Below are 22,089 nucleotides of genomic sequence, written 5' to 3' on the forward strand. Positions count from 1 at the left end.
GTCCGCCTAGGGCAGGGGGCTGGACTTGATGGCTTTTTTAGGTCTCTTCCAGCTCTATCTATGATTCTATGAAAACAGAGTGTCGTGTTAGGTGGGAATCTTGAGTTATCCAGCCAAGCATCAAATATTACAGAAGTGTCTTCCTGGTAGTAGCTTCCTAAGTGAATTCTGTCTAGGTGATTCGTTCTGTATTTTTTTTTAACTCAAAGCTTTTATTTAGTAATTTATTTAAAACATTTAAAATGCATATGGTGTCTTCCATTCTAATAATCCCAGTGTTTTTAAAAGTTTTATAGTACTGGTAGCCAGACATCATGGGGCAAGACATTAGAATGAGGGGTATGTTGGCCAAGGAAATCTGTGTAAACTCTCTTTCCAGTGAAGTGTGTTACAGGACATTTTGTGTCCATACAGAACAGACAAGCCTTCTCTTTTAATACAGTCTCCTCTGAAAGACTGCAGTTTATATTGTACTCCATGTATTTGCCTCAAGAGTAAGTAATTTTAGATAGTCTAATGGAAGGCATTTCATATCTTATGTTTAGACCTCTGGGCCATCTCCATCCTTTTCTATTGTCTTCCTGTCTGAAGTTGTCCTTAGTGAGCATGGTTTTGATTTTGTGTAACTCAGTAGTGTTATGTGATGTGTGAATGCTTTTCTTTTTGCATCTTTTTGATGTGAAAAGATCCTAAACAGAAGTTGCTGATATGTAATCTCTGCAGCCTCTGAGAGGCTGGGTTGGCTATATATGAAGACACTATTGTCCTAGTTCCCAAGCAGTCAAGAGTTTGGAATTCTTGAGTGGGAGTAAAATGTTTGAGCTCGGTATGGTTTTTGGATCCTGGCAGTCATATATTCTCTTTTTTCATGTCTCATTCCAATATATGAGATTAGCTGTAAGATCTTTCTGACCAGTCCCATATTTGGTACCTGAGGAGATGGAGACAAGGTGTTTTCAGTGAGGCTCCAGGCTTCAAATGTGTGTCATCTGTTGATTCAATAATGTTTGAGCTTGTTGGCTTCCAGGATACATGGCAAGACCTTAATATTTCCCCCTGGCTTATGTCTGAGAAAGTAGACAGAATACACTCATCCCTCGTTAAACGAGTACTTTACTTACGAGTACTCACTTAAACGAGATACACATTTACTTACCTTTGTTCACTCTGAGTGAACTTCCCCCACTAATATGAGCCTTACCCCCGCCCCATGGCTCCAACTCGCTGCAGCGTGACCACCCCCCTGCCAGCCCCATGGCCCCAACCTGCCACGGCCTGACCCCCCCGCCACCCACCCCGTGGCTCCAACTCGCTGCAGCGTGACCACCCCCCCTGCCAGCCCCATGGCCCCAACCTGCCACAGCCTGACCCCCCCCGCCACCCACCCCATGGCTCCAACTCGCTGCAGCCTGACCACTCCCCTGCCAGCCCCATGGCCCCAACCTGCAGCAGCCTTAACCCCCATGCGGGCCCCCAGACTGGCCCCACGGCAGCCTGACAGAGCCCCCGCACTAACCCCCACAGCAGCCTGAGCCCCCGGCCCTCTGCCAGCCCTGCAGCAGCCTGACATCCCCTCACCCTGTGCGGCAGCCTGCCCCTCCCACCCTCCACCAGCCCTGCAGCAGCCTGACTCCCCACACCTAAGCCGGCCCCACAGCAGCTTGACACCCCCCCTTGACCTCCGCTGGCCTGCGGAAGCCTGACACTGCCCCCCACCCGCCATCCCTGTGCAGCCTGACACCCTGACACCCCCCACCCACCCTCCGTTGGGCGCTGGCAGCCTGACACCCCACCTCCCCTCCCCGCCAGCCCAGTAGACCTAACCCACTGCAGCCTGACCCCACCACCACACCCCACAACCTTCAGCAGCCTGAACCACCCACCCCATGAACCTAACTGACTACCAGGTTTTAACCCTCCCTCCCACTCATGGCCCCAGACTGCCCCCAGCCTTTAACCTTTTCCAACCCCCCAACCCAAAGTTCACTTACCTTTCAAAAGCAGCGCCACCTGCTGCCACTCCTTCGCCGAGCTCTAGGAAACAATCAGAGACTTTTACACGTATTTTAATGAGAATTTAGTGTCCCTCTTACAAGTTTTCACGTACGAGCACAAAGTTGGGAACCAATTGTGCTCGTAGAGTGCAGGATGAGTGTTCTCTGAGTTACCTTGCATTGTCGAGTCACAGCCCTCGCACTCTCCAGAGAGCAGAGCTGGCTGTCATTAGAGAAGGTGCATTCCAAAGCCTGCAGAAGCTCTGTCTTGCTCTGAGAATGAACACCTTGCCAGTATATTGTTTGAGCTGAGCAAAAGCAGAAAACATTTAGCCCATCGGTTGTTTTCCAGAAGGTGGCAAACTTTATGTTCTTGAAATCTATAGAATGAAAGTGCCTCCTCAAATGTGACTAGCGTATTGCTACCAAAACAATATGACCATTATCTTGAGGCACAGAATGATAATTTTTGTTGTTGGTTTTTCTTCTGTCATAGTGTGCACAGCGTTCTGTGATTTCCAGCCAATCGCTCTAAACCAGCAGAGGCTAATGGCAGTGATAGTCAAGCTTCACTTTTCCAGGGTGTTCATTCAACTCTATACCTGCTAATATGAACTGAGACCACCTTTATGATATATGCTTATATGAAGAATGTTTTCACCTTGTCATGTTTATATTATGACATTGAGGATCAAATTTAAATTAGGCATAAACATATAGGCCACATCTACACGGGCAGCTTCTGTTGACAGAACTGCCTTTTTGTCGACAAAATTCGCCGAGTGTCTACACGGCTGAAGTGCTCTGTCCAGACTTTGTCAACAAAACCCAGCTGTTCAGTCAGCAGCACTATCCCTGTTACCAGTCAGGAACAGCGCCTCTGTGGACAGTGTGTGGTTGACAGAGTGCCCAGGTAGACCCTTCTGTCGACAGAGCGGGCTTCCAGTTCCCCAGGCAGCCTTGTTTGCAGAGCTTCTGATCAGCTGCTCTGTCGAGAGAGGGCAGGGCAGTGTGGCTACTCTCTGTCAACAGAGCAGATTGCTCTTTTGATCTGCTTTTATGTGTAGACGCAATCTGTCGGCAGAGGTAGTGCCGAGGTTTCTCTTTCAACAGCGACTTCTGTCAACAAAGGCTGCCCATGTAGACGTAACCATAGAGCTCTATTGCACCTGTTTATACCAGGTCTAAATTTGGGCCTTAAGGTAAATCCAGTTTAACATGTTCCTTGATACATTATTTGAACAGTTGAGGAAAAACAAATCTCACTGTCAGTGGTGTTCTTTGTCTAAGCTGTACTTTATTATTTGAGTTTCAAAGCTTCTCTGGATTGTACACTTCCATAGCATTCATAATGGCAATCTTTCTAACTTTCAGGTTTCAGCTTTATATTCTCATTATTGTGCATGAATGGCTAATAAGATGTGACATGATAGAGTAGTCCAAAAATAAAACGTCTTGATGGAATGATCTTAATAAACTTTTTCTTTGTTTTATTTTTTAAGGTTGCATATTCAAATACTTTTTCTGTTTACACAGAGAGAAATTCTGGAGCAACAACAGCGTGAAAGAGATGATGCACGTTTTCATAGCATATGTATGTTTTGTGATAAAGAATTTACAGGAAACAGGTTTGTAGATTGAGCATATTTACTATTGTTTTCTGTTTAATTGTTCATTGACTCTATCCTTTGTTCATTGTTTTTAAAATACACTCCATAACAGTAGGGCTTTGCAACTGGAGTATGATTCTGATGTGATTCTGGGAAGCAATCTTCTGTATCCAATTTTTAAAGAGCTGGAAATGTTGTATAGCCCAGGAATTGTGAGTCTGTGCTGCCGCCTCACACCAGATCTGACCAAGCTAATGATCAGCATTTGAAGGGACTTTCATCTAATAATCCTCAGATGGAAGCTGAAAACCATTTTGTATAGCTGTGTGGGAATATATAGAAGAAAGAAAAATTGCCATATGAAAAAATGTGCAGAATATGGCACTGATAATGAGGTGTGAGTACTTTAACACATCCTCTGATTATTTAAAAATATTAAACGGAAATCCTCCCTAAATATTTTGAAAAGATAGTGATTAAAATAAATACATCTGAGCTTTCAAGGAAGTTTTCTAAAAGGGAGCATCTTGAGTAATTTCTTTCATTCCAAAGACTCAGTGCCTGATTCTGATTTACACCAAGGTCCCATTATATTGCAATGAACTTGAGTGTATTGCAGAGGAAACTTGACAAATATTTAGTATTTTTGAAAATATAGCCTTAATTTTTTTTGTTAGCTAACGCGGGCAGAAAGCAAGTTAAGAAATGTCCTATTATAACGTTTCTCAAATTGCCTGTATGAATTAGTAGGCAAACACAATAATAATAATAATAATAATAAATAATAATAATAATAATAATAATGTGGGCCAAAAATAAAATTGTATTGTAGCTTTCATTTAGTGACTCAGATTTCATGCATGCAGACTAAAGTAATTGAAGTATTAGTGAAACATGTAATAGGGATGAAAATAAATTTTTCTCCTTAAAGTCTGATATGTTTACATAAATATATCCAATGTTCTTTAATATCTTTTGTAGGTCTATTCTTTTCAATCACATGGCAAGAGATCATGGTTTTAATGTTGGGCTGCCTGATAACATTGTAAATTGTAATGAATTTTTGGACGTATTACAGAAGAAACTTGACAAGTATGTAATCTTTTTGCAAAGCTAACCTTAGGTCATTTTATTATTAGTCTTGGAAGCAATTTGGACTAAAATTGAATTGAGCATTCAGTAGGACATAAAAATATAGGCTGTTGCTCTCATAGGTATAATCTTTTCTTTTTTTACTGTTTTATTTTCAAATTTTGTTCTGGCTAATTCATAAATTCTTTTGTTATCTACGTTGATTCAAATGATGGGGAAGAGGTGTGATCTTTCAGTCCTTGTGTACACAGAGTTCACATTGACTTCAGTGAGATTTGTATGCAATAAAAGCTACTGTGTCAGGGCCTACACACCTTAATAGATCCCCAGACTAAAGAAAACTGTTGTGATCATCTAGTCTGACCTCAAATGTAACACAGGCTACAGAATTTCCCCAATACAATTCCAAGAGTATTGCTTTTAGGAAAACATTCAATCTTGATTTAAAGGTTGTCAGCAGTGGAGAATTCACCACAATGGTTGGTAAATTATTAAATTATGCCAAGGGTTAATTACCTTCACTGTTAAAAATGTATGCCTTGTTTCTAATATGAATTGGTCTAGCTTCAGTTTCCAGTGGTTGGATCATATTATACCTTTCTATCCTACATTTTCATGCTTCTGTGAAATCTTCATACTTCTACGCAAGTTTTCATACTTCTCATTTTAATCTCTACTTACTAAACAGCTCCAGCATCACCAAAGGCAGCACTCCCCTGTCTCCCTTTGTAATCTCTCTCTAGGTATATCAAAGGTGCATGCCCAATCCTCCTGCATACATTTTTTCATACTCATCCAAGCTCCTCTAAGATACTTGTCTCCCTGCAATGCTCCCAAGATTTAAGGCGATACAAACCAGAAAGCTGTGTTTTGAGACATGGTCACTACGGTGTCTGTAAACCCGAGCCACTCTTTCAGATAAGTGTTGAGAAAATAGATGAAAACTATGGGTAATAAGGGATTTGATGGTGCACACGTTAAAAGCAAGCCTTGCTGCAAGCAGCATCTCTCTGTGCATACCAGGCATGTACACACATGGAAATTGTTGGTTTCCTGTGTCGCTCGTGGTCAGGGAACAGACAGCTGAAGCAGCTGCCCAGTGGCAAAGCTACAGTATCCATGACTATTTAAAGAAATTTGATTTGAAATAGGAACAGTTTTAGGAAGTAATTGACAATTCACTGGTTGAAAAAGACTCGATCATGTGCTTTTTAGAAGATTCTGAATCGGAAAACCTCGTGCTGCCGACTAAGTGGTAATTCTGTGTGTTACAAAGCAAGAGATCTGAGTCCAAAGCCCTGCCTTGGCTGCTTGCTCTCTGTGTTAAGTAGGAGTTGGCATCATTCCAGAGGCAGAACAGTCTCTTGTCCAACACGGAGAGCCTGAGAAAGAGGCTTCTCAGTACCCCATATTAGTAAATATATTTATCTGTGCTTTATGTTGTAGATATAATATATCTAAATATTATAGTCTTAGAAAAGTTTATAGCATAAATTCACAAAGCAATAAGATCCAAAGGAAAACCTCATCAATGGCAGTTAAATTAACATATTAGAATACATCTAGGCTGTGTCTACACTTGCATTCCTCTTTCAAAGGAGGCATGCAAATAAGGGACACTGAAAATGCAAATGAAGTGCAGATTTATGTATCGGGTACCTCATTTGCATATTCTTTCATGAAAAAGGGAAGAAGGGTTCTTTCGAAGATGGAGTTTACTGTAGAAAGAGCTGCATCTACCCTGCTTTTCTACTTTTGAAAGAAGAATATGGAAATAGACTGCAGAAATACCTGAAGCAGGAGAGGGATAAAGAAGCCTTCAAAAGGGGGCTTGAGAGAAGTTACCAAGGCGTCAGTTTGCTGCCAAGAACCATATCACCTAAGACAAACTGCCTGGCCTTTGAGTGACTTTCAGAATAACCTCCACTCTGCTGGCTTCTGGTAAATCTTCCACAAATTCTTCCCATTGCAGAATTTGGTGGACGTTCAAGCTGTGATACAGGAAACATAACTTTTCTCCTTTGTCATCTTGGGACTCTTACTGTGAGGCCTGACTAAGGGCTTCACTGTTTAAGTGGTAAAATGTCAGTCTAGCATATTTTCCTCCACAAAGGGAAAGAGGATCTCTTTTCATCTAGGTTTCAAGAAGTTTCTCTCAACTGCATCTTTACTTTATCCTCCTAAGAGTCATCAGGTGCTGCCCAGGGACCTCTGTTTGGTTTTTATTTGAAGTCCTGTCTCAACATCCCTTTAAGCCACTCAGGAAGGTATCCAGATACTACTTCTCCATTGAGATGACCTTCCTGGTAGACAGTGACATCACTTGAAGGGCATCAGAGCTTTGGGTGTTATCTGTTAAGGAACAGACTGCATATTCCATGGTGGTAAAGTTCTTCAGTCATACCTGGGCTTTTTCCAAAAATTACCTTATTTTCTCAGAGTCCAAGAAATCATTCTCTCTCTTTGTCCTACGTGAGGTTACCAAAGAGAGAAGCTTTGAGTATGTGAGTGGGTTCATCTTGATTTCAGTGCTGATTTTGATTATCTTGGATGGAAAATAGAATGTACTTCAAGATGAATGAGAGAGTGCATCCATACAGCTTATCAATCAGGGCCTCTGTCCAGAAAACAGCATCATAGCCAACTCGCTGAGAGCAATAGCTACCTCCTCCTCTTGAGATATCCTGCTCAGCTTTTGACAAGATTTGTGGGGCAGTCACCTGGTTCTCTGCTCATTTTGGAGGCTTCTTGAAATTTAACAAGTTGTGGGTGTTCTGCCTCCAGCGGGAACATGTTTCGTGCAGTGGACTCTCCAAAGAAGCGAAAAAAAATTGAAACCCTAAGTGCAATTCTATTGATTTGAATCTTCCCTGGTGGTGCACTGTTATAAAAACCCATTTGTTAATGACACTGGACTTCATAGAGGAAAGAAGATAGTTGAAAAAAAAAATTCCTTTCTGCAAGTTACCAGGTCCACAGATCCAGCACTCCCTAGTGTGGAGTATTGGACCATGAGCATAAAAAGTGCAGTTTGGTGCATTCATTTGAAGTATAACAATCCTTTGTGTGGTACGCATTGACGGTGTAGTACAGCAGTGCTTAGAAACAGTGACTGACCAGTCAGATTCTGCTCAGGTGGGTGAATGAGGGTCAGAGTCCACTGGTTAACAAATCTGGCAGTCCTGTTACTTGCAGAGAGGACATGTTTGGTAAACAAATGCATTAATATAATATCCTTTTCTCTTTTGTTTGCATTTTAATAATTTCGTAGCATGCCATGTGGGTGTATCTGGTTGACTATGCCATGGTTTGACTCTTTTCTGGACCTCTGTAAGATACCACCAGATAAATTCTTTAATATCTTTTTCATTTAGCTTGATTTCACATTTTTAGGATTAATCTTAGTGTGTATCTTGTCAACTTAAATATTATTAAATTGTAGTGTTTTAATGTGAAATCTGTACACTGTTTATTGATTATCATTCAGACTCAGTACGTACTTTTTGCACTATTCTGTTATCTTTTCATCTGTTTACCTTTTTATCTTAGTTTGCAGTGTTTGTACTGTGAAAAAATCTTCAGAGACAAAAACACACTTAAAGATCACATGAGAAAAAAGCAGCATCGCAGAATCAATGCCAAAAACAGAGAGTATGACAGATTTTATATCATTAATTACTTGGTAAGAGGTTTTATATATAATTAGTAAATTGCCTGGGGAGCTGCAGAAAAAAATCTTGAGACTGAATAATTCTGAACAAGCAATTAGCATAAAGGTCAAAATTCAAGTGAAGGACACTTAACAAATATGCTTAATTATCAAATGATATTTTGGATAATTATTGAACTAAGGAATAATAAACGTTTAAGAATTCTGAGACTCAAGTACAGTTTGAAGACACTGTATGATTAAAGTCATTAGCATTCAATCTCAGCTTTAATAAGCATCAGTAGGGAAAATTAAATACAGTAATGGAATAAAAGGAGAGCTAACTTGTTTGTTGTTGGATTGGAGATTTTTTTCTAGTAGGTTTAACCTGAAAACCTTCTTTAGACTACCACATTATTTGCAAGGAAGCTGATTGGTGGCTTTCAAATGGACTAGAAAACGAGGTTGGATTTCTTTTCTCCCCAGAGTGATGTGCAGTCTGTGATTGAATATAAACAAATTCTACATAGGCATTTACATTTTGATTTAAACCTCAGTTCTTCACTCCATCCTTTATTTTTGTGTGGAGTAGTTATTCCAAAATCTGCCACATTTAATGTGGAAGTTGGTGAATTTCAGTTGTGGGTAAAGTGTTTTATATCTGTTTTACACTTATGTTGATATCCATGTGAGTCTGTTTTTTCATGTCTGTTGGTTTCTCTCACTTAATCCTCTTCCTTTCCCTCTCTCTTCCCAGACTTTATGCTAGTAGTCAAACATCATTGTTTCACATTTTCTGGCAAGGAGGTTTGTTTCCTTCTCCTCCCCAGTGTGAAATTCATTTCCTTGTCCATTTCCACTGCCACAGACTACACAGGCCTGAAGACTAAGACAGGGAAGATTCAGTCCAGAAGCAGCTATGCTTTTTCTAGATGTAAAAATGGTACTTCTCTAGAGTCTCATTTCTGTGACCCTGCGGACTAGACCTTTATTTTAGCTGAAAAGTTTTTCTCGGTTTCCCAACAGGCTCAGCGTTTGCTTCCAGACCTACAAGATCCTGAGAGATCAGATTTAAATACAATATTGTGGGTTTTTTAAAGATGCTACTTGGGTAATTTTAGAGGTTTCATGGCCTTCTTACAGAACTATAGTTATAAAAGTATGTGTTCATCGCACTTATCCTGGAGTGTTTTTCCTGACCCCTTCTCATTTGCACACACAAACTTCTCCTCTGCATCTGGTAGCACTTTAGCTGGCCCAGCTGGAGATAGGGGTTTGAGTGTGATTCCACTTTTGCAATGAAGATGACAGATAAATAACTGGAATACAGGTAGTCCTCCACTGCCTTTCCACCTTTCCCTCCATATGTCCAGAAGGATAGACAAGTTATCCCACAATTCTCTGGGAAAGAATCATGGAGTGTCTGGTTTTTACAATGCAAAGAACCATGGATGTGTCTCCAGAAGTCTTAGCAACACACGTGGGTAACTACAGCACTAGTGAGGACACAGTCACTTGATGAGCCTGCTCGCACAGCCAGGGTAGGCCAGCCCAAGCTCTGATCATCCAAGCTAATGCTGCAGCAAGGACATTGGCCAAGAAGCCAGTCTTATAAGGGTGAGGGATACTAAAGTAGTCCCATGAAAGTGCTACTTCTCAAATATCTTAACAGCTTTTCATACACAATATTTGAAGTGATGTGTTAACAAGGTTTTATTGACACTTGTTTTGAAAAACCATTACCATCCTGGCTCTGCCACTAGTTTATAAATGCAGCCATCGCATCGGTGTGCCAAGAAAACTTGTATACTGCATTTTATCATTTCCCTTGGATTACATCTGCTCACTAGGCAACCCCCATCCAATACTTAAAACCTTTCAAATCTTTGATCTGCTGCCAAATTTTCCTTCTTTCTATTTAAAAGTATACTGGTGTGAGGGGCAGACAGTCTGAATCAGCCCCAATCCAATGACAAGCAGAGTCAGAATCTCGCCTCCTACACAACACTTGATTCAAGCTCTCAAATACCTGATCTTGCAGCTATTATTGTGAACAGAAAAACAACCTTTGGTATTATTACAAGATTCTAAAATCTGTCATTCAGAATCCTGGATGTTTGGGTCCTTGAAGATTGAGCCCAAAGGGTTTGTCTATACAGTTTACCTCAGCAAGCCTCCAAGCCCAGGATGACAGATTTGGGATGGTAGCTCTTGTGCTTGCACTCTGAAAGTAGCTATGTAGATAGTGCTTTGAAGTTTCAGCTCAAGCATGAGCCCACACTTCAGAGCACCACCCTGCCCCCTGACCCCCCCGCTTCAGAGCCTGAGTGCCAGCTCAGGCTGTAACTTCAAAGCGTTGTCCATGCAGCTGTTTTAAAACACTTGCGCAAGCCTAAAAGGTGTCAACTCAGGCTTGAGAGGCTCAGTGCTGTCAATTGTGTAGACTGCCTCTGTCTTGCCTGGCTTTCTAGGCGAAAGGATACAAAACAGTACAGATATTGTGGAAACAAACAAAATACCCTCTGACACATTTGTAAATCAAGTTACTGCAAAATACTTAACAAAAGACATACTAGTGTGGGATGGTATAAAGGTCACCCTTATCGTCACTCTGAAGTGTTAGAACATCTCCTACGCTGTGACAGGTGCTGGCACTCTGCACCCTCTGGTGCACTTCTGTGTATTTTTACACTGTCATGAGGGAGAATCATGGAATGAATGGAGGCAGGAATGTGAGGATATACAGAAATCTAGGTGGGGAGAAGTCAGTGGGCCCCAATATGGCTGTCAGGAGAATAGCAGTGCACATCGAGTCCCTGTCAGGAGGGGGGAATGGTGGGGGACCATGGACTGGGGGAAAGGGGGCCACAGCCAACCTCTCAAGAATGAGGAAATGTGGTATGGGAGAAGGGTGGCACACAGAGATTGGCATGCAGAAGAAGAGAATAAGGGTTCTATTTCCATGTGTCTTATGAACTCCTTATCTAGGGTGGGTGCCTGACATCCACTAGTGTGGGGCTTCAGAATCCCAAGATGCTAGATGACAGATACAATAAACCCTCTGAGCCAGTGCTTCTACCCCTTCCCCTCATGATGGTGCACATTCCCTCAGCTAGGCACGAAGACCCACCTCTAGAAGCGATAGGCAACAGCAGGCAAATCCATCTTTGCAGATTCATGCTGCGTTTTGGAGGAGGGAACAGTAAAATATTCAGCACTCTTGCCCCTGGAATTCATTTTACACAGATCCCTGATCTTAAAGGTGACCTGCAAAGGAAGTTTCAAAAACTGTTCTTGTGTTTTTGTTTTGTTTGAATTTTAGTTTGTTGTTTTCAGCTGGGGTTAGGATTCTTCTTTGTTTTATATTAAAAAGCCTGAATGCTAATTTTAAAGTATGTTGGCTTTTTTACTTTTTGAATTATTAATAATGTTAAGTCTAGTTTTCCCCCCTAGTTTTGCCTAAAAAAGGTATAAGGGTCTCAGGAGATACTTATACAATTCTCACATCTCAGATGAAGAGGCCAGGCATGTGTGTGTGTTTTTTAAGATATATGAGATGCTCATTACACAGTTAAATTTAAGTGGGATTAACACAGGCCAAAAGAAAAAAAGAAAATCCAAAGAGCTTTTTAACAAAGTCCATTCCCTCCAGGATCTTAACTCTTATGATATTTTTTAAGTAAAAATGATAACCAACAATCTGTGTGCTCATTGTCTCTTGCTGTCTGTCCCACTCACTCTTACACACATAAAATCCCTCTTATGTACATTGTCTTCTATGTAAACATCATAAACAAATAAAAACTCATAGCCAGTTATTCCCCCTGCTCCCACTTCCCCTTTCTGCAGTACACATTTAAACAAAATATAGGAATTAATTTTTTTTTTTTTCATTTGAAGGTGCTCTCGTGCCTATAGAGTTCGTGATAGCAGAGAAGAAAAACGTTAATTTTGCAGTCATGAGCTGCTCTCTTGTCATTACAGGCTGTAGTGTTGGCAGCCTGGTTTCCATAGGAAATGGTGCTGTGCAGCTGTGACAAGTGTGGTGGGGGGGGTGTTAATAGCTACACATTATCTCAGACGAATGGCGACGTTAATGAGTCTCCACTGTAACTTGGAGAGTTTACACACTAGAGCGTAACATCTCTGAATTAATTACTGAATCTTCATTCTGTAAGTGGTAATGGCATCATGTTAAGGGCTATCTAGAGATGTTTGCGTGCGCTCCACTTACCTGAGAGATTGTAACAGCCTTGAAAATTCTCATTAAGCAGTTAACTGATGGATAGCTTTATTTTCATTTTCTTTTTTCCCTTGTCATAAAACCACATTGACAATAATAGCATTTGTTACTGGGACATAGTTACTAATGAATATATCTTATTAGAGTGATTTGAATACTTTAATAGAAGAGGACATGTTGAAGTATTCCAGCATTTCTGTTTAAAAGTTTCCCATATGCATCTGAGATGTGTCAAAAAGCTGTAGCCAAGATACTGAAATATGATATGTGTAAACCACAAGTGTAAAAAGTATGAATATAAACCACTGAAATTGTTGTTTTTGATTTATTTGTGAAGGCAGTGGGGGACCCTTTCAGAGAGAGAAACATTAGGGAGAGAAAATTAAAGCATGACTGTTGGGAAACAGAACAGTGGTCTTCAGCCTAGGACTGGCTTAATAATATTTATTTCAGTAGCACCTCCTCGTCCTAGCTGAAATGGCTCTCTATCATACTAGGCACTGTGCAAACAAAGAAGCAGGTGGTCTTTCTGCAGAACAGCTTAAGCTCCAAATAGGCAACGCAGAGGAGAGGAGAGGAATGGAGGTGAAGTGACTTGGTTAAGATCACATATCTAGTCCTAGGCAGAGCTGAAAATAGCCTGAGGTCCCAGCCCTTTGCCCTAACCCTTAGATCCCACTGCCCCGCTCCAGTACTCTTTGGCCAAGTCTGCAGCTGGTATCCCTGTGTTAGTCAGGACTGTGAAGGGGTGTGATCCCTGACTGACACAGCAGTGCTGGCAGAAGTCCTCAGTGTAGACTGAGGCTACGTCAACACTACCCTGGAAGATCAGCCCTCGCAGAGTTGATCTACCAGGGTTTGATTTCGCACGTCTAGTATAGGCATGTGAAATTGACCTCTCGGGGATTGCAGTCGACTCCTGTACTCCTCACAAGACATGATGAGTAATAGAGGTCGACGGGAGAAACTCGCCCATTGAGCTTCTCCAGTATAAACAGACAAGTTAGCTAGCCGAGTGCAGATATGTCAATTGTAGCTACGCAGTTGCCATAGTTAGAATAGCGTATCTGTGGTTGACTTATCTCATGTAGACCTTGCCTGAGTTATACCAGTGAAATCATACTGCTGCTTTTGAAGTTGCTTATTTCACTCAGGAGTGGGGGGAATAAAGCTCTAGCAGCACAGCTCTCTCGATATAAGTTGTGTTTGCACTTGGAACACTACACCAGTACACCTACGCCCAGAAAGCACTCCTAGCATAGACCTGGCCTGCATGTCGCTCTGGCAGGGATGATGTGTCTGATTGTGACACTGTTCCCTGTTCCTACAGCTAAGTAAAATGGGTGCAGGGCTAATTAAAGTTATGGTCCTTAAGCTACCTGATTGTCAATGCAAATGTCAGGCAATATACCGAGTGAGTGGGAACTTCCAAACCACCTTACAGGTAGTCAGTGAGAGAAAAGAATAGAGCCCATATCCCTTCCGTTATGCAAGAGGAAATCAGAAGTGTGAGAATACTTTTGCATTAATACTTGAAGAGTGGAGTCATGACTGCTTGCCAGAAGCTGGGAATGGGTGATGGGATGGACCACTTGATTAGCTGTTGTGTTCATTCCCTTTGAGGCACCTGGCATTTTCTTCTGATGCTGGCCAGGGTACTGGGCCAGATGGACCTTTGGTCTGACCCACTATGGGAGTACCATTAGTGCATTTTGGAGCACATCTCACTTATCATCAGGCTGTACAGGACTGCCTACTTTACAGTCATGATGTTGACGTAGGATCTACAGCTTACACAGAAGGAAAACAGAGTTATTCACAGCAGTGGGAGGAGGGTTGACTTGTTAAAGAGTTAAAATCTGCAGCCAGCTCTAATACTGGAAATTGTCTATTGTGGTGTATTCATGTCCGCAGAGATCCAAAGGGGCTTCCTGTAATTGGGTAGAATTGTATGCATGTGTTTGCATTCAAGATCAGCTTTGCCCTATTGTACATAAATGTGAATCGCTAGGAAAACATGGCTTTCCTTAAAATGGGGACTTTTCACTCATTTTCCAGGAAGAATGAGATGAATAAAGTTACGCTTAAAAGAACTAAGCCTACAACATCAATTTAAATCCACCAACATATAAGAGTAGATCCAAACTAAGATGTCTACTGTGCTTTAAAGTTTTACATTTATTGATTTGTTTCTTAAAACGTGGCACTTGTGTAAAATTTACTTTTCCTTGGTCTTGCATTTCCAGGAATTTGGAAAGTCCTGGGAGGAAGTTCAATCAGAAGATGATCGAGAATTGTTAGATAACGGGGAAGAGTAAGAGTTGCACATACTTTTCATGCAAATTGAGAGTTTAATAAGGGGGTGGGTGTCTACTCTGTGCGCTCAAGTACTCAATTCGAAAAGCTTCATACCATAGTCAAATGGAGCTCAGTTTTCGTCAGAACACCTATCATCAAAGGCCTTTTTTAGTGAGGGCCACTTTAAGCCAAATTTAGTCGTTCCATCCCAACTGTTTTCACTGCAACCAAAGGTCATCAGAAGTTTTTATAATTTATAATTTTTCTTACTACACTGAAATGGCTGAATTGCTTTTCACTTATTAGAGCTGGTCTGTTTCACTTACGTGAATAAGGAAATCATTACTAGGTAGGAAGCATTGTCTAGTGGTTAAAGCACAAAACAGGACATCTAGGTTATGGATGACTATTCCTGGTTCTGCAGGGTTTGAGCTTCAGTTTACCTACATGTATAATAATACTTCTCTACCCCACATAAATAATGTGAAGCTTGATAAATCTGTATAGGTAAAATACGCTGAAATACTTAGGTAAAAGCTCTTCTTCAGTGCTAAGTATTATTTAAGGGTGTGACTTCAGTTGTGGATATAGCTTATTGCTTAAATCAAACGTGCACTTGCACTAAATGTAGCAGAAACAAAGATCTGTTCTATACAATAACAAGGTTTGATAGTTGCATAAAACTGATAAAATTCCAGCTGCCCGTCTTTTGTGTCTTTTTGTTAGCATGTGAAAAAAATTAGGTACAATGGAGTGTGGAAGACTCGATAGAAACATACAGTTAAAAAGCAATTTGCCATGGCTTACCAGATTCAGTTTGCTTAAGCATTACAGAATTTGCCTGCACTGCTACTTGTGGCACTACCTTAACTCTAAATGGAAATAATTATACAGCGGTTGAAAGCCCCAGCAACCAAAGAAGGAGCGCTAGTACCTCTTCCAGGGGAGTTCCCCAGGGTGATGGACCTCATGGGTTCTGAGAGCCACATTCCAGCAACACTGGATATTTATGTTTGGCTCTATTTTGTGCTCAGGGTAGCTATATTAAAATCAGTAGTGTTACTGTGAATCTACAGTATTGTAACTAAAAACCACTTCCGACCCTTTGATAATCTCTGCCTTTGTGTTTTTTAGTTAAGTGGTTAAATTGCACCAGTATGTAGCATATTGGCCTCCTAGGCCCTATAATGAGAAATCCAAACAATGATAACTTGACTGAAGTAACAAAGAGGTAGCTGCTTCCCTTCCTTTAATGCTCGTAATTATCTCAGGCAGGGCAATTAACATTCCCCCCATTCCTCACCCGCCTCCTTCAGTCCTATGTATTTGACTATTTGATTTGTCAGTTTTATTGCAATTCTTTTTTTTGGGTCCTGTGCACTAATGTTAGTGTAGTGAGAAGTAAATTTGGCTCGTGCTTTCTGATCACCTTATCTTTCACAGAAAGTCTCTTTGAGCCCTTTTCAAGTAAACAGACACCTTCTTTCCTTCATCACAGAGACTGGTCTGATTGGGAAGAGCATCCTGTCTGTGCAGTTTGCCTGTTTTGTGAAAAGCAAGCAGAAAGTACAGAAAAATTATGTCTCCACATGAAGGTAAGGCCACAAGTGTGTTTAAATCATCTTCATTTTATCAAAAGTACAGCGGTAGCAACGCTGCGGCAATCGGGTCTTCTCTTGTACTATGAATCCCGCGTGCCTTCAGAAGAATGCAAAATGCAATCATACGATGCCCTCTTTGGTGCAGAGCACAGTCATTACATCTCCAGTGTCTGCTTTATGGAAAATAAATTGGAACCAAGTTTTACAATGAAAATACGACTCCCCATCTCTGGCAAGTTTAGAGACGGAATACATGGTAAGATGATAGAGAGTGTGATAAAAGGTTATTAACAATGGTGATTTCCTGACTTAGCACTTCTTATAGTAAAACACACTATAAAATTGGAACTTAGATGTTAAATGGAGAATAGTGATTAAACTGCGCACAAAACTTCTGAGAACCCAAATCTATTTGTCTGCGTTAACCTCACTATATAAAATTAAGCTGCTTTCAACTTGGAATACTAGAAGCAGTGGTTTAAAAAAGTTTGTTTTTTTTCCCCCCACCAGGAAGCACATGGGTTTGACCTTCTTAAAATAAAGGCAGAGCATGGTGAGTGAGACACTCATGACAGATGCTGACGATGACGGTAGGAAAATAACAGTACAAAAATACAGGAAAACAACTGTATCATTTCAATTTTGTCAGATTTTAACTTTTTTGTTACAGAAACTCTGCCTTGCCAGTTGACAGGCGACAACCAAGTCTGTTCTGTTTTTTGGAACTGCTGTTAATATTTCCTGTTAAATAGCTATGCCAGGATACTTGATATTCTTTCCTGAAATTTTGGTTTCTTTCGTGGAATATCTTCTCCAGATCCCCAGTCGAAGGGTGCAAGACTCAGCCACAAGATCCATGCACTCGTTATTTAAAAAATGCTGTTGTACTTCCTTCATGTTTACATTAACAGGAAGCACAGTGCACCCTGTGTCCAAAGCCATAAGGCTCTCCGCGATGCAGTGAAGGGAAACAAAGTATTCTTCCTTTTTAAACTTGCATTGCTGAAGGATTCTGCTTAAGCTGCAAGGAAGCATTCAGGGATGCACTTTTGCTGTTACAGAACTCTGCCTGTGCATGCCGTCAGGAAAATTCCTTTGCATTACCAGTGCATCTTCACATTTCGAATCTCTTAAGTTGTTGTTTTCTGCCATTTGCCAGGTTTGAAGTTTTATCAGCAAGTCAAATTAGTGAACTTCATCAGAAGGGAAATCCACCAGGGTCGATGTTACAGCTGCAAGGAGAAGTTTCAGTCTAAGGCTGAGTTAATAAGTCACATGGAAGTGACTGACCACATTATATTCCTGCCAAGCAGAGCGACGTGGGATCAACCACAGTATGTGCTAACTTGAGTGTTTCCTCCAGCATTTATGTTCCTGTTTAACACTGCCCCAGAGGCGGATGGTCAGAACATCCCATATTGTGGCAATACAGTGGTACCCAGAGCTACCCAGCAGGCCCAAGGAAAGGGATGAGCACAGTTGCAAGCTGTCTCAGGCCTATCCAAAATGTTATGTCCCCACACTGTGTGAAACTAGAGGGGCTTTGGCACTGACGGCTGCCCCAGAGGCCCCAATACTGTGTTGCCACAATCGGGGCCAACATACTATACTGGTGTTAAAAACAGGAGGACGGAGCAGGCTACAGACAGCAGAACACATTATTTCCCTTAGTTCTTACCTGCTCTTACAAGGAGGTATGCTAGCAACCAGACTTTTCAAGTACTGTGTTCCATCTCATGCTTTATCTCTCCTGTCCCTAGAAGACAGACAGTTCGGGCCCCCTGGAAGTCTGCTTAAAAACCAGTTTAATGGTCTAAACATTTGCAGGGGCTCTGCTGGGAGCTGCAGAGTTCTGGGCTATTAAGTTAGAACACTGTGGCTGTATCTGCACCTGAGCTGTGACAGTGATGCTGCTGCAGCCCTTCAGTGCAGACATTCACTGCAGCAATGGGAGGGGATCTCCCTTCACTATAGTTACAGCTAAGATTATGTCACAGAGTTTGCAGAAGTCAGGAAATCCATAGCTTCCAGTGACTTCTGTCTCATTAGAAGCATGGCAGCTGGTAGCAGGGAACCTGCATCAGCCCAACCTCTATGAGTGGCCAGGGACCCTCTGTTAGCTGACCCACAACTACAGATGATAGTGGTTTCCTTGCAGTGACTTAGCCACCACAAGCAACCAGGGCCCCCCTGCAGCTCCCAGCTGCCATCGGAATGGCAGAGGAACCAAGGAGCTGCTTAGTGGTCATGAGCAGGAGGGGTCCATGGTCCCAGCCTGGAGCGGTAGAGAGACCCCAGAACTGCTGGGTTGCAGGGGTCCCCCACAGCTCCCCAGCCCCCACTGCTAACCTGACGCCTCTGCAGTTCCCCTGCTACTGTGGGTGGCAGGGGATAACCCCATAGCTCTCAGCCTGCAGGGCTTTGGGGCTACCATCCCCAGCCCCCCTGGATCACATGGGGAACTCTCCCAGCCACTGGGCAACGGAGTCCTTGTAGCTCCAAACTGGTAAGGGGCAGGGGGCATAGTGCTGGACCCTCCTCCTTTCTCAGTTTGTCAAGGATGTTTTTCATAAAAGTCAGAGACTAGTCACAGCTGCTGTGAGTTCTTGTGTATTGCCCATGATCCCTCCCTGACTTTTACAAAAGCTATCCCTGACAAAATCATAGCTGTAACAATCGTTAATACACCTATCGAGCAGTAGCTGGGGTGATGGAAGAATTGTTCCATCAACTTAGCACCCTCTTCGCTAGCGGTTGGGTCATCTTAACTATGTCGCTCAGAATTGTGCATTTTTCAAACCCTACGGTGTCCTAGCTGAATCAACCTAATTTTTTAGTACTCCTGGCCTTGTAAGTGTAGTTCCCATCTTCTGTGCTTCATGCTATTGGCTCTGTTTGTGAAGGGATACAATTAACACAACAGCTCAGCTTCCACTAGGATGCTGTTTTCTTACATGCTTGCTTTCCCCTTGCTCAGACAGCTGCAACCATAACCCCAGCCTGTACCGCCTTCCAGGCAATGGCATGATGAGCAAAAAAAATTGTTTTTTAATAAAGCGTGTCAAGGGAAAGAAAAACGGAGGTTTTGCTCTCAAGAATCCAATTATGCTGTGAAAAGGCTATAACCACCCTTTAAAACCAGAGTATGAGAAAATACGTAGTGAAAATAACTAAAATAATATTTCCCTGCAGAATCCTTTGGGTAGAGATTGCAAATCTTGCAGAAATCTCTGTAAGGAGACACTGGCTTTGTCCCATGGGAGCTATAAAAAGCTTACAGCAATTGTGAACAAATGTCTAGCTGTTTGGTATACCCAGCATAATATGCTGTGGCTGGCCATTTGTGATCCAGAGGGACAAACTTAGTGCCGGAATGAAAGATGACACTACATTTCACTGGATGGCATTTCTCTGTTTGTGTGCAGCATAACTTTTTCGAATGCTGCATGTGATCATTTTGAAAATTTCAGAGGATGTTCAATGTCTGGGACCCTGTTCATTTTGGTGAAAGCCAGAGAAGCCTCCTACCCATAAAAGTCAGACTGACAGTGCCGCCATTTGGTGTTGTAGGCAGTGGCGTCTCTCTGGAACCATCTGCTGCTGTCCACACATCACAAGCAGCAGCTTACTAAGGGGTTGCACGCTTCCTTGCTGTATACCCAGCTACAACGTGGTGCTGACATCCCCCTGCAGGCTCCTGGGCAAGTGGGCGGGGCCTTGGGTGGAAAGGGTGAGGCCTCAGGCAGTCAGCCCTCAGCGCCACCTGGGTTGGGCTGCTGCCCCCCACGTAGCCTTCAGAGCCACACAGAGTGGCTCTCCAGCACTCGGGCAGCCATTCAAAGGAGCCTCGGGCTTCAGCTGCTGGCACTGACACTATGGCAGCGACTAGGATCCCCAGGCCCCTTTGAAATTCTCAGATTTTTTTGCTTTCAGGTACTATTTTCCGACCTATGAAAACGACACACTCCTGTGCACGCTGTCAGATGGTGAAGATGAACTGACAGCCAAGGATCAAAGCGAAGATGTCCCTGTCATTAGTGAAGATATTGCCAACCTAGAGGCTCTGAGACAGAGCAGTGTTTTAAACCAGCTTCTCTGTGATGAAAATAATTAATGGCAGCCTAAACACTGAGTGAGGTTTACTAATCTCCAGGTGTTCTGCCTGCAAGATTAAAAGGAAAATTCTGATCTCACCTACGTACTAGTGTTATTTTAGTCTGTGGTTGCTATAAATACACTGTTTGTAAATGAATGGAAATACCAAGCGAAGAAAATAGGCAATAAAAACTGTAATCTTGTGTATTTTCTAGATTGTAGCTACTTTATTTTTAAACTCATGCTGTGTTTTTTGTCCATACAATGTTCAGTAGCATGGTGTTCATCTGCACAGTTTTGTTTTATATGAACATGTGCAGCATAACCATTCCCATTGGCTGGTATTTTATGGGCAGCTGATGCTGCAATGAGAACTGAAATCATCATGTGTAAGAATGAATGAATCTTTGCAATGTTATATGTTGCTGCTAGAAGTCAGATGAAAAGAACCTGACTTCAATTTGAATCCTAATCACAAAACTGTTCTTTAAAACAAATGCCAATATTTAACTTCCAGTAGAGATCCCTTTTCACTTCTGAGGTATAATCAGCATCACTAATACATCTTATGGCTTTTATTTGGCAATTCTCAACTGTCCTGAAAATTTTGCTCTGTGTAGGCATCTCATTTACCTGCACGGCATCCCGGCAACTTCATTAGGGCTCTGCATGAGCACTTGTATACGTGGAGATGCTAGCAGGATCAGGGTCTTGATTTGTATTACCAGTGATGACTGTCTTAGTTGTCATCAGGGATTTGAAGAATTAAAAGCATGAATGTCTTCAGTATGAGCTAAAGTTCTGTAGCTGAGAGGTGTAGCAGACTCGCATATTATCCAGGTGCTCAGAAGTCATCCGTGTGTTGTCCTTTCAGATATCTTGCTCTGACCACTGATAACCATTCAGCTGCATGTGTGTACTCCTCCTGTATGTTGCACTGGCTCCGTGCAGCTCGCCAGCGCAGCAGACTCTGAGAGAACCCCCAAAGACCACATAATCAGAAGAGGGATGAAGGCATCCCAGCCAGGTTTATTGCCAATGAAGCACAGTCCTAGCATCCAGCAGACTCTACCAGACCACTAACACATGTATGCACATTACAGTGGACCAGCTGGCTCAGTCAGCAGCGGGACTCTGCATTACCCCCAGCCCAGACAAGGACAACTCCCTTAGGGTACAAAGGAGTTACACATCACTGCTGATGTATTGGGGTACCACCTGCTGAGGTACCTGGGTGCAACCAATTCCCTCATACATCATGGTTCAATCAAAACACCAATATCGCTCATGCTGGACCCTGTCCTGAACTTGTAACATTATATTCCTGTTATCTGTGGTGAGTGTGTCGGTACCAAGATATGTCTTAAGAAGGTGTCCCATTACCATCCCTCTGGGATGTGTTTATGGCCTGTGCCAAGTACCTCTTAGGTATGAGTGTTTCTGCCATATCAGTCTTGGTCTTGCCAATTTCTGAGAGCAGGGCCTGCCTCTTGAACACAGCTTAACT

General features: G+C 42.2%; 1 protein-coding gene across 2 annotated transcripts in view; it reads left to right on the top strand.

Annotated features, from left to right (window-relative positions):
* Positions 1-20,781, top strand: part of ZNF277 (zinc finger protein 277) — a 75,807-nt gene extending 55,026 nt beyond the window's left edge. For both annotated transcript variants that reach the window (XM_075014658.1, XM_075014666.1), the window contains exons 5-12: positions 3,531-3,622; positions 4,586-4,696; positions 8,246-8,378; positions 14,835-14,902; positions 16,385-16,481; positions 16,998-17,040; positions 17,647-17,821; positions 20,421-20,781. In XM_075014658.1, coding sequence (XP_074870759.1) covers positions 3,531-3,622; positions 4,586-4,696; positions 8,246-8,378; positions 14,835-14,902; positions 16,385-16,481; positions 16,998-17,040; positions 17,647-17,821; positions 20,421-20,601 — 900 coding nt within the window. In that variant the 3' untranslated portion in view covers positions 20,602-20,781. The remainder of the gene's footprint in view (positions 1-3,530; positions 3,623-4,585; positions 4,697-8,245; positions 8,379-14,834; positions 14,903-16,384; positions 16,482-16,997; positions 17,041-17,646; positions 17,822-20,420) is intronic.
* The last annotated feature ends 1,308 nt before the right edge of the window (positions 20,782-22,089 follow it).

Source organism: Carettochelys insculpta, chromosome 1, assembly GCF_033958435.1.
Source record: "Carettochelys insculpta isolate YL-2023 chromosome 1, ASM3395843v1, whole genome shotgun sequence".
In the NCBI taxonomy this organism is placed as follows: domain Eukaryota; kingdom Metazoa; phylum Chordata; order Testudines; family Carettochelyidae; genus Carettochelys; species Carettochelys insculpta.